Genomic DNA, 12806 nt, shown 5'->3' with positions numbered 1-12806 from the left:
ACGTTAATTTTGAATTGATTTGGTTCAATTCGATTTAATTTTTGGTTATTGTTTCGGCTTACCACCACATAACCGAAGCTTCTTTCTGAAAACAAATTCGATTTTACTTTTCCAGAACTGAGAAGAAATTTGCTGAATTCAGTCTCATGCAACTTGTTAAATTTCTCACTATTAACAACGAATTTGGCTTTGGAAACTGTAACCTCCAAGTACCAAATACAAGTAAAATACAAAGAACGTGGTGAAAAGTAAAGAAGATCCAACACAGACAAAAAGCAATTTGTCCACTAAGATCTCTCGAGAGCCAAAAAAAAGTTGAGAAATTTGCAGTCAGTATGGGCTGCTCTGTTGTTGTCTCTTCTGGGCCTTGAAAGGATCTTCTTCTTCCCCTCACCTTCTTACTATAAACCCAGAATCATCCTCTGTTTCTTTTGTTCCTCAAATCATTTTTTTCCTCTCGATTGTGAGATCAATTATTAATATTCATCTGGAGAATTATCGTCTCTTTTCTCCATTGCTATGGCTCTCTCAACTACTCCTTCTCAGGTTTTCATTTTTACCATTCTAAACCTTTTTGGTTCCTGAGATTAAGTTTCGGATTTAATGAAAGTTTGGTTTTTGATTTTAGATGTCCGTTGCACTTCCAACTAGAATTGATGGGTCGAGCCGATCTATGATTAAGGTGAGCAAAAACGATCTAGATCACTAGATTACCGATCTTTGTCGTTGAGATGATTACATGGTCCTCAAAGTTTTTGTCTTTTGGTTTTCTTATTGTGTTGTTTAGTTCTGATGTAGACTTGTTGTGAATTTGGTATTGAAAGGTATAGTCTTTACAAGTAGAAGATTACAAAAAACTGGATTTTGCAACTCTTGAGCAATGATATTGAATCTCAATTATTTTGTACCTCAGGTTCAAAGTATAAGCTTCACTGATAAGTCATGGGGTCCTCCTCTGCTGAGACTAGATTCGAAATCTAGAAGCTTAGGTGTGAAAAAAAGGTCCACAATATGCATGTCACTTCAGCAATCAAGCAAATCCAAAGTCTTGGTTACTCCTCTAGAACTTGAAGATCCCAAAGAGACTCCCTTAAACTTGTTTAGGCCTAAGGAGCCTTATACTGCAACTATTGTTTCGGTTGAGAGAATTGTTGGTCCACAAGCACCTGGAGAGACTTGCCACATTGTTATTGATCATGATGGTAATGTTCCTTACTGGGAAGGACAAAGCTATGGAGTCATTCCTCCTGTAAGTGATTTTAACTCTATTGCTCATAACGCATTGCCTTTTGCTGATAAATGATTTGGTCTCTCAGATTTGGTAACATATCTGATTATATGTGCTCTATTCTTGACTCGTAGGGTGAGAATCCCAAGAAACCTGGTGCACCTCATAACGTTCGCCTTTATTCGATTGCATCAACACGGTATGGAGATTCTTTTGATGGCAAAACAGCTAGTCTATGTGTCCGTCGAGCTATTTACTATGATCCGGAGACAGGAAAAGAAGATCCTTCCAAAGCTGGTGTATGCAGTAACTTCTTGTGCAATGCCAAACCCGGCGATAAAGTTAAAATCACCGGTAAGTTTATGTGTTTTGCTGATATAGAACCTCTTCTTTTTGTTGAATTTGTATGGTCTAAAATGTTCGATATTGTTGACAGGTCCATCTGGAAAGGTAATGCTTTTACCTGAAGATGACCCGAAAGCTACTCACATAATGATTGCTACTGGAACCGGAGTTGCTCCGTACAGAGGATACCTACGGCGTATGTTTATGGAGAATGTTCCCAATTTCAAGTTTGACGGACTTGCTTGGCTCTTCCTTGGTGTGGCTAACTCAGACAGTCTTCTCTATGATGAAGAATTTGCCGGGTACCGCAAGGACTATCCAGAAAATTTCAGGTACGACAAAGCGCTGAGCAGAGAAGAGAAAAACAAGAAAGGAGGGAAAATGTATGTGCAGGACAAGATTGAAGAATACAGCGATGAAATCTTCAAACTTCTGGACAATGGAGCTCATATTTACTTTTGCGGACTTAAAGGAATGATGCCCGGGATTCAAGATACGCTTAAGAGAGTCGCTGAAGAGCGAGGCGAAAGCTGGGAGCAGAAACTTACTCAGCTCAGGAAGAACAAGCAGTGGCATGTTGAAGTGTATTGAGTTAATAGTCTTTCTGTGGTTTTCGCCATTTTTGCAACTGAATAATCGTGTCAATTAATGGACACAGTGTAACTCAACCAAGAAAGTCAATCATTAGACATGAATCTTTCCTCTAATTTCAACTATTATCAAGAAACAAAATAAGGTTTCATCGGCTGTCTGTGCCGCAAACATGTATTTGTTATAAGCATCACCATCAAGCATCTCTTCTCTCTGCTTCTTCCTTAGCATTTTCTTGGCACAGGCCAATATCTCGGCCTTCGTATGAACGTCATCATCAGAGTCTGAAATAACAATTGGTCTTCGTATGAACGTCATCATCAGAGAACAATTCATGGTCTACATAACCATCTTGAAGTGCACCTATCTGTGGACCAGTTGCCTTCCGCGTCTTATCCTTAGCACGTCGTATCGCAAGAAGCTTCTTTGTCCGCTGTGTTTGTCAGCTCTTCCAGTTCATTGACTAGTTTATCATCCTCATCTTCCTTTCCCACATCAAGCTCCTTTTTAGTTACTTTCTTTATTTCACGGATTGTGAATTGTTCTCTCTTTCTGTTAATTACTAAACGAGAAATATCCCAAATATGAAACAGAGTTACAGAGACAAAGAGGCAAGAGTTACTTAATTACTAAACGAGAATATCCCAAATATGGAACAGAGTTACAGAGACAAAGAGGCAAGAGTTACTTACTATTAAGTTACCACATAAGTACTAGATTACTTCCATGTATATGATGGATCTATCTGTCATTCTAAATCCCAAATGAAAATGAGACAAAGAGCTACATGTTATTTACTGCGTAATTAGTGGTAAACTACTTCCATGGATCCTTGAAGCTTCATGCCTCTGCTTCTTAAATTTCAGAATCAACACTCTCCTTGGTCATCTTCTTGGATTCAAGAAACTCAACAAGACCCTTAAGCGTAACATCCGGATCCTTGCTTACCATAAGCTTCTCTGTGATCTCAGCTGGAGTTGCTTTCACCTCAAGGAACATCTTCTCAATAGGGTCAAACAACTCGTGTTCTTCGATTTCAAGATACAATGCAGCAAGTTTCTTGAAAACAATAGGCGTGCAATAATCCATGAGGATGTGAACATCCATCCTTCCTGGTCTCAGCAATGCCGGATCGAGTTTCTCCTTATGGTTCGTTGTGAATATGATGATCCTCTCTTCTACACAGCTTGACCATAACCCGTCTACAAAGTTTAGTAGCCCAGACAGAGTTACCTAAACAACAAATAACAAGAATCAGAACACCAAAATCAGAGATGTTTTATGCAAATTAGTGAAGCTTATATATATATACAAACTCATAAACCTTAGGATCCTTCTTCTTCTTCTTGTTCTGATTCTCACCATACTCTGTTTCATCTTTATTTTCCTTTCTACAAGTAGTATCTGCTCCACTGCAATCAAGATCTTCAATGAGAAGAATGGAGCGGTTCTCGGTTGAGGTAAGAATCTGTCTAAGCATTGCATCATCTTTAACGCTCTGAATCTGAAGATCATAGATACTATAGTTCATAAAATTAGCAATTGCAGCAACAAGCGATGATTTTCCGGTTCCAGGTGGACCGTAAAGAAGATAACCGCGTTTCCAAGCTCGTCCCACGGTTTTGAAGAAGTCTTTTCCATTGGAGAAAGCGTCTAGGTCACGGATCAATGTGTTCTTGAGCTCAGGCTCCATTGCTAAGGTTTCAAATGTGGTGTGGTGTTGGAAGATTGCTGATTCCCATCTCAGACAGTCTGGATTGTAATTGTAGATATTGAGATTTTCTTTATGTGTCAATATCTTCACCGATGATTTTGCAATGTATGTGAAGTAATCTGACATAATCTTGTCCCTAAACTCCTTCTTACACGTCAAATGAAAGTACCTGAAAGCCAAAATTAACATTGAAAAATGGGAATTACAAAATAGTGTCAGAACTCAGAACATAAACAAAACACAGCATAGACATTAGAACACGTAACTAGACTTAGGTGAACAAAACCCCCCAAAATTTAGGGTTCTATATTGAGAATAGAACGTCAAAAATACGAATTGATGACAAATAAACGTAAGTAGACTCAGTTTAGAAGAGTGATCACAAGAAAAGAAAAAAAAAAATCAAATTTTGGGGTTAGAACTCTGTTTAGTAGAGTGAGTGAAAAGATCCCAAATTTTAGGGTTTTATGTTGACAAGTACCCTTTTTGTTGACAAATTTTAGGGTTTTACCGTTTATTAGGGTTACATCCAGAGGAAAGTTATCGTTTTTGTTTACTCTGGTAAGGATTATCATTATCTTTTGCAGAGAGAAGTGTCCATTCAAGACGAATCCCTTCGAATTCATCGATGATTTTGGCTTTGACTGGGATTCCGAATTTCGGTTTAGCCATCGGATTCTTGAGGTCGCTCGAACTGACGAGGAGACTTCTGGTGGTGATTCTGGAGAGAAGAGTCGGCAAGTAAACTTGGGCTGCACGGAAAGTCTGATTCATAACGTAATCGCTCTGTTCCTCGATGATGAACGTGAAATTGGAGTTGAGATAAAAAGAAAAGTAGTCTGTGAATTTGGAGATGATAAAGTCACGGATATTGACGGGAATGAACTCATAGAGAATGGTTTTGAAGAGGATCGTGAAGGCAGATAGAGATGTGTAAACCGAGAAAATTGCAGAGAGTGAAGGGATTTTTGTGAAGAGATTTGACGCCATTGCTGTTAGTTTTCAGGTGGTGAAATGAAGATGATGCTTAAGCACGTGAGTGGGTGTCTTAAAGAGAAGAGAAAAATTGGGGAGCAAGTTTTCGAGTTACTATTCTACAAAAGGGAAGCTTAGAGAGTAAGTTCGTGCTTTCCTCTTAGGGAAAGAGATATTTTTTTGGTAAACCTTTAGTGGAATATTGGGAATTTTATCTTTAATTTTCATAATCTTTTCTTGTCAGAGTTTCTCTTTTGGGAATTTTATCACTAATGCCACTAACTCAATAAAATTGTTCACTCATACCCTCCCACGTTTTTCATTTTAATTTTAGTTTTATTTTAAATCAAATTTATATGAAAAGTCCAAAAACTCTTAACCTAATTCATATATTACGTATCTCTGCCACTCCTTTATTTGTGAACTTAAAATAAAACACTGCCTCTTTTTTTTCTTTTTCACGCTTCTTTTTATTCTTTTAGATTTTGTCTCTTCTCTCTCAAAATCAATTTTCCAGAAATCTTTCTTCTTCTTCTCCATGAATCTATCTATCTATCTTCTTCTTTTTCATGGATTTCTATTCTCTTTCTTCGATCTCTTCTTCTTTCTCTGCAATCTAACAAACCCTTAGATCTCTTCTTTCTTCTCAACGAACCCTAGATATCTCCAAACTAAATCTCTGCAAAATCAGTTTATGCATAACCGAAGAAAAAGAGAAGACGGTTCACAGAATCGGCGGCGACGACGCTTGGAGAAGACGGTTCACAGAATCGGCGGCGACGACGCTTGGAGATACGGTTCACAAAATCGGCGGCGACGACGATGCCATTAAATATAATAGCTTTAGGGTTTAGAAATACAAATCGCTTAAACTTCCACTATTTTGTACCATTTGTCCCGTATAACTGAGTTGTATCAATTATACTATTAATACATTTTGTACCAGTTGTCCATATTTATATCTCACTTATACTATTTGTATCAGTTGTACTATTATTTTTCAATAATACCATTTATACCGATTGTTTCTATTTATATATAGTTATTACATTTATACCAATTGCATTATATTCTCTTTTACTTATATCATTTGTACTAGTTATTCTATAATCTCTCATTTGTACCAGTTATAATTTCATTAAGGGTAATTTCGGAATATCACATTTATAGTGGCACTCAGATTATAAAATGGCACGCCAGATTCGTTTTCTCCCCACAATGGCATATGTGACGCGCTCTCGAGTTTTTGTGGTAGTCAGTTTCAATAAAATAGATAAAAACCAAAAATATATTATATTTAAAAAATATATTTTCAAGACTTTATACTCAAAAAAATATACATCGGTTTGAACCCCGAATATTGCAAGATTAAATTGATGAAGATTAGAGAATTTAGCTTGTGTGCTATAACAGAATTATTGATAGTCTATGACTTTATACTATGATGTAAAAATTTTGATCTGTTTTAAACTGTAACAATTAATCAAATATGAAGAATTAAATTTGAATTTACTATTTTAAAATCTTAAATAATATTTTTAATTTTCACAATTTTTTTTATCAATGTTTGTGGAAGCCAGTTTTAATAAAATAGACAAAAACCAAAAATGTATTATACTTAAAAAATATATATTTTCGCTGCCGGGGTTTGAACCCGGAATATTGTATGATCAAATTAATGATGATCGGACATTTTGCCTGTGTGCTACAGCAGAATTATCGTTAGTCTATGACTTTATACTAAACATATAGATTAATGAAAAAATTTTGATCGGGTTTAAACTGTAACAATTAATCAAATATGACAAATTAAATTTGAATTTACTATTTTTAAACCTTAAATAATATTTTTAATTTTCACAATTTTTTTTATCACTGTTTGTGGAAGCCAGTTTTAATGAAATAGACAAAAACCACAAATGTATTATACTTTAAAAATATATTTCCGCTGCCGGAGTTTGAACCTGGAATATTGTAAGATCAAATTAATGATGATTGGACATTTAGCATGTGTGCTACAGCGGAATTATAGATATTTTATGACTTTATACTATACATATAGATTGATGTAAATTTTTTGATCTAAAACATATATTTCCACTGCCATGGTTTAAACCCGGAATATTGTAAGATCAAATTGATGATGATCGGACATTTAGCATGTGTGCTACAGCGGAATTATTGATAGTCTACGACTTTATAATATACATATAGATTGATGTAAAAATTTTGATCGGGTTTAAACTGTAACAATTAATCAAATACGAAGAATTAAATTTGAATTTATTATTTTTAATCCTTAAATAATATTTTTAATTTTCATAATTTTTTTTATCACAGTTTGTGGAAGCCAGTTTTAATAAAACATAACGGAATATTGGAAGATCAAACAGATCATACAAGCATTTAACCATATGCTACAGCGAATTATTTTGATATTCTAATTTTTTTTTTTGAATAGAATGTTAAATTAAATTCAAAAGAAAGATATAGCGTTGTTACAACTAGTGCGACTTTTTAAAAAATTTACAAAAGAAAAAAAAAAAAAAAAAAAAAAGATTCTTGATCTAGCTTGTGTTCCTCAGAGCGAGCCAGAGTTGGAATCCCCTATCGTATTTGTGGTGGCCATTAGCTTTAAGTACCGAGAGCTGATTACGGATGTGTTTATCAATCCACGAGACTAAACGACTTGCTGAATGTGGTGGTGTGCCATGATTACGGATATTCTAATTTCTACTATACATATAGAATCATGTAAAGTTTTTGATCGGTTTTAAAGTGTAACAATTAATCATAGTATGAAAAATTAAATTTTAATTTTCTATTTTAAACTCAGTCCACAATTAAATATCATTTTGCTAAGTGTCATGATTCTCCATCCGACTCCCTTCTTCACAGTTGAGTCTTTGATAAAAGAGCAGGCATCAACTTGAGAGTTGTACCCCTGTAGGGTTGGTTCTGTTTCATATCGATAAGTCATGTAGACTTCAATACCTGCAATCCAGAATACAGCCAATCTTGTAAGTGCGGATGAGGTAACAATAAAGTGCGGAAAGTAAAGAGACAAGAAATTTGTTAACGAGGTTCGATTTTTCCTACTCCTCGGGACCACGTCCAGATTTCGATTTCACTAGAACAAGAAAGCAAATTACAACCAATTCGCAAACACGTAAAACAAGCACACCCCTCTTGATTTACCGCTCCCTTCTATAAACGTGAAACCTTAAGGATAATCTCTACCCTTAACTAAACTCCTCTGAGTCTAGATTTAATCAGGATAACCTAACCCTGAGCTAAACTCCTTCTGAGCCTAGACTTCAATTCTCCAAGTCTCTGGAACAACCTTCACACACCACCAAACAAGCTTGATCACACAAGCACCAAACCTGCGAAACTATGTCGCATAAAACCGCGAAACTATGTCGCACACACCCTTAGAAAGCTCTCAATGATTTGTCTTTATGCCTCAGCTCTCCTGCCTCTCCAAGACGTCCTAGCACCTCTTTATATAGTCAAAACGATTGCCTAATCACCATAGGAGAAGATTTCCTTTTTCTGTAAGAAAAAGTAAATTTTCTTTTTACTCTTTTCCTTTTTCTCATCAAACTCCACTTTCATCAAGTCTTCCAAATCTCTTTAAGTCTTTTTTCCTTTTTGTTTCATCCTCTAAACACGCTCTTCTCAAATCTTCTAGAAACCGACACTCACACAAAACTGTCGCATCCTGAATTACTTCTTGAATCATTCAGAAATTCCATCAGATAAAATCGCGTATTACTTCTTGTATCATTCAACAACTCCATCAGCAGCAACTACATCTTCAAATCTCCCCCTTTTTGACTATGTTGTGAACTCATCAGTTCTAACTCCAACACAACATCACCAAACACATCATCATTCTCCCCCTGAATGAGTCACAACATGGTCAAAATTACTTATAAAATTCTCCCCGCTTCGCAATACGAGGTTGATAGCCTAGAACACCACTTCCATGAAAATCATCTTTCCTAACCCATACTTTGTTGCGCCTTAAACCCTCATGACTGCATTCTCGAATGAACCTGAAACAATTCCTCTTGATATGTCCTTGAACTCCATAATGATAACATTTAGGACCATGAAATCTCACATCATAAGCATTCATCAATCGATTTTTCTCCCTCAACAATCTGAAACATCTTGGCCTAATATGCCCAACAACTCCACAATGATGACAAACCGGTCGAAAAACTCGTCGAGGTTCACTCTGCAATTTTTGAACTTTTCTTGTACCGGATGTAGTCTCTGTATCAGTTCTCGAATCAGTTCTCGTATCAGATGCAATCTCTGCCACAGTTGCAGTTTCCTTCACAGTTCCTGATGCAGACGTGATTTTACCACCATAAACAAACACCGGATCTGATTTTGAAGGATTTCCTTTAAATCCAAGACCACACTTATCAGTCTTGCCAATACTCAAAATATGACCCAACTTCTTTGTGCCATTATTAAGCATCCTCAAATTCTTTTGAGTTTCTTCAAGTTGTGACGCTTCTTCTTCTTTCTCTGCAGCAAATTTCAGTGTTTTAACAACTTTAGCCTCTAACTTGAGCTTCTCCTTAGTTAATACTGAATTCTCCTCAACTACCTTAACACAATGCTCATATAAAGCTTTGTAATTCTCAGCAAACTCTTCATCACTAATACTTAAATCATCATCATCACTTTGATCATTATCACTTCCAGTTGCAGGTCCTGTTGCAGACGCTGATGTAGACCCTGTTGCAGACGCTGATGTTGGCCCTGATGCAGATGCTGACGCAATACTAGACTCAAAGGTCGTAAAGGCAACTAAATTCTTCAATTCTTCACCATCATCTGAATCAATTTCAGAATCACTCATGATGAATTTCTTCTCCTTTTCCTTCATCAAATTCGCACATTCAGAACACATATGTCTAAAACCTTTGCACTCAAAACATCGCTTGCCTTTAGATGACTTGTACAATACTTCTTTGTTTCCATCAACCTTAAACTCGTGAAGAGCTCTATTTCGTTCATTCCATGAAAACCGCTTCTTGAATGGCAACCTCAATATCTCCATCAATCTTGATTTCAAACTCTGTCTTACTTCCTGAATGATCTTCTGAACGATCTCCGGAACCTCACCCTGATCTACTCGAAACAAGACTAAATCTCTATCAAGAACCTGCTCTGATACCACTTGTAAGTGCGGATGAGGTAACAATAAAGTGCAGAAAGTAAAGAGACAAGAAATTTGTTAACGAGGTTCGGTTTTTCCTACTCCCCGGGACCACGTCCAGATTTCGATTTCACTAGAACAAGAAAGCAAATTACAACCAATTCGCAAACGCGTAAAACAAGCACACCCCTCTTGATTTACCGCTCCCTTCTATAAACGTGAAACCTTAAGGATAATCTCTACCCTTAACTAAACTCCCCTGAGTCTAGATTTAATCAGGATAACCTAACCCTGAGCTAAACTCCTTCTGAGCCTAGACTTCAATTCTCCAAGTTTCTGGAACAACTTTCACACACCACCAAACAAGCTTGATCACACAAGCACCAAACCTGCGAAACTATGTCGCATAAAACCGCGAAACTATGTCGCACACACCCTTAGAAAGCTCTCAATGATTTGTCTTTATGCCTCAGCTCTCCTGCCTCTCCAAGACGTCCTAGCACCTCTTTATATAGTCAAAACGATTGCCTAATCACCATAGGAGAAGATTTCCTTTTTCTGTAAGAAAAAGTAAATTTCCTTTTTACTCTTTTCCTTTTTCTCATCAAACTCCACTTTCATCAAGTCTTCCAAATCTCTTTAAGTCCTTTTTCCTTTTTGTTTCATCCTCTAAACACGCTCTTCTCAAATCTTCTAGAAACCGACACTCACACAAAACTGTCGCATCCTGAATTACTTCTTGAATCATTCAGAAATTCCATCAGATAAAATCGCGTATTACTTCTTGTATCATTCAACAACTCCATCAGCAGCAACTACATCTTCAAATCTCAATTAGAGGCAATGCATAGAGAGATAAAACGAATAGAAATCTATTGAGAATCAATCACCAGTGTCTCGTAGAACATTCGAGCAGCTATTTTTCTTGTCTTTCCTTCCAAGATCTTGTTCAAACTTAGATATCCAGAATAACGTTCTTTAAGATGCTGAGCCAAGGCTCTGTAATGTTCAATGAATGTTAGATGGTTAGTATAGAAACGATAGGCTCTTAAAAACGCTACATGGTTTTTGGAATCTTGGTACCTTGTTCTTCCTGAAAAACCCCCAGAATCTTGAGTAACCGGTGATCTTACCGGGGTATTGACACCTTCCTCAAGAAAATGAAGTTCCTGTATGGCACAACCAAAAAGTATCTGCTATCAATGTTAGCAAAAGCACCAGGAATGGTAAACACAAGCGAAAAATGTGAGAACAAACCTCTGTATTGTTGGAAGTTGAAGGTTGTGTTCTGTAAGATCCTGTCTCCCATGTTTCAGGATGAATGGTGAAGCCATTGGTTCTAAAAGGTGAAGATCTTGGAGGTGGTGATAGCATGTACTCGAGGATGTTTAGTCCAGGCAAAACCTATGGAATAGTGGAATTTGAATGTTTTGTTCTATAAGATCTTGTCTCCACCGTTTCAGGATGAGTGGTGAAGTCATTGGTTCCAGAAGGTGAACTTGTTCAGTTTAGATATGAATGTTTTCATGCACGAATTTAAGTGCAACACCTTGGAAATGTTCAGTTTGCTGACCTGAAGATCGCTGAACCGTACTCTCTTGATTAGTAGAATCAGGAACTGTAGATTGTGTAACTGGAGAGGCCGAGTTAATTTCTGTTTCAGCTTCTCGAGTAGGAGATGATACAGGTACAGATGCAGGTTCTTTAGGAGCAGCAAAATATGATTTTGCTACACAATCCTTTTTAAAGACACTGAGTAAAACATTTGAGAAGCCTGCAGATAAATGTAGATAGGCAATTAAAAACAAAGGGCAACAGAAAGTAAAACTGAAAGAAAGAGTCACTGGAAAGTTTTACCAGTAAACAAGGGCTCGTTGAAAAGTTGATCCTTCTTTGACTGGTTATCAAGTCTCCGAAAACCTAGTTTTGATGAAGACAACTTCTTTCTCTTACGAACAGTCTTACTAGGATCCTCACTCCTTTTTCTCAAGATACTGTTCCAAATTCAGTAATCAGTATGCAAAACAGGTAATGAAATAATCAAAGTCACAGGATAAACTGCCCTTATCATAGTGATTCAGTCCTTTGGCCTTGTTTGTGGTGTGGGAGGAGGAGTTGTTGGCAGAAGACCACTTCAGGTGATGGATGCACTTAACATCAAAACAAAAATTAAGTATTTTAAGTATATAAATAAGATAGGTTAGCATAACATTTATATTTTGTTCACTCACCAAAATCTGCACTCTCTTCCTCAGACCCTGCAAAATTTGGAGATCCTAAGCCATGCTAAAACGTCGAATGCCTGATAAGAGAGCACATGTGTGAGTGAGATGAATAGGCACGTGTGAAGAGCCAAAGAGAAGCATGAGAAGAATTCAGAGTATAAATAGAGATAGAGAGCAAACATAGAGAATCATCCTGCGTGATCATATTGATGTTGCGAGTAGAATTAGGGCTTATGTGCTCTGTTCTTAGGAGATAAGATTGGAGAACTGTAACTCCAAGCTTATCGATTTAGGGTTTTGATTCTTTGTAATTGGATTGATAGATAAGAAATACACGGATTACGCTTTCTTTCTTATCAATGCCCTTTAGAATTCAACACTTCTTCATCAAAACTAGGGATAGTGTGTCCTTTTATCCTTCACAGTTTCATCTAAAGAACTAGTCATATAGTATTTTTTTAATTTCTTCCTTCATAACCGTATCTCCGACACTGAGAATGATCATGCTCCTTGCCTTTTTGATCTTTTATTTTTCCCATTTTGGGC

The 12806-nt window shown here is 36.7% G+C and overlaps 3 protein-coding genes and 1 long non-coding RNA gene across 5 annotated transcripts; 1 reads left to right on the top strand and 3 right to left on the bottom strand.

The window, feature by feature from the left end:
* The first annotated feature begins 75 nt into the window (after window positions 1-75).
* On the top strand, window positions 76-2472 carry RFNR1 (root FNR 1). 2 transcript variants are annotated; one of them, NM_001203753.1, is made up of 6 exons: window positions 336-546; window positions 629-682; window positions 914-989; window positions 1074-1249; window positions 1363-1582; window positions 1665-2472. In NM_001203753.1, the coding sequence occupies exons 1-6, from the start codon at window positions 520-522 to the stop codon at window positions 2162-2164; spliced, it is 1053 nt and encodes a 350-aa protein (NP_001190682.1). In that variant the 5' UTR covers window positions 336-519; the 3' UTR covers window positions 2165-2472. The 2 variants fall into 2 exon arrangements, with proteins under 2 accessions (NP_567293.1, NP_001190682.1); NM_116778.4 differs by having other exon boundaries at window positions 76-546; window positions 914-1249; window positions 1665-2377.
* Window positions 2473-2747: 275 nt separating this feature from the next.
* On the bottom strand, window positions 2748-4894 carry AT4G05380 (P-loop nucleoside triphosphate hydrolase superfamily protein). Its single transcript, NM_001340550.1, has 3 exons — window positions 4423-4894; window positions 3489-4047; window positions 2748-3397 (listed from the first exon to the last, which is right to left on the bottom strand). Exons 1-3 carry the CDS (start codon window positions 4866-4868, stop codon window positions 3020-3022), a joined length of 1383 nt encoding a protein of 460 aa, NP_001319874.1. The 5' UTR covers window positions 4869-4894; the 3' UTR covers window positions 2748-3019.
* A 2866-nt stretch (window positions 4895-7760) lies between these two features.
* On the bottom strand, window positions 7761-8212 carry AT4G05135. Its single transcript, NR_141849.1, has one exon. It is a non-coding gene; the product is annotated as an other RNA (long non-coding RNA).
* A 453-nt stretch (window positions 8213-8665) lies between these two features.
* Window positions 8666-12799, bottom strand: AT4G05360 (Zinc knuckle (CCHC-type) family protein; the record flags this gene model as incomplete). Its single annotated transcript, NM_116775.1, has 10 exons — window positions 8666-8758; window positions 8836-10002; window positions 10926-11034; window positions 11119-11204; window positions 11293-11439; window positions 11568-11809; window positions 11893-12014; window positions 12263-12293; window positions 12378-12527; window positions 12739-12799. The coding sequence occupies 10 exons, from the start codon at window positions 12797-12799 to the stop codon at window positions 8666-8668; spliced, it is 2208 nt and encodes a 735-aa protein (NP_192445.1).
* Window positions 12800-12806: the final 7 nt, after the last annotated feature.

The sequence above is a fragment of the Arabidopsis thaliana genome, chromosome 4, assembly GCF_000001735.4.
Source record: "Arabidopsis thaliana chromosome 4, partial sequence".
Lineage (NCBI taxonomy): Eukaryota > Viridiplantae > Streptophyta > Magnoliopsida > Brassicales > Brassicaceae > Arabidopsis > Arabidopsis thaliana.
Note: the sequence above shows the minus strand (reverse complement) of the source record. Positions and strands in the feature narration are given on the sequence as shown.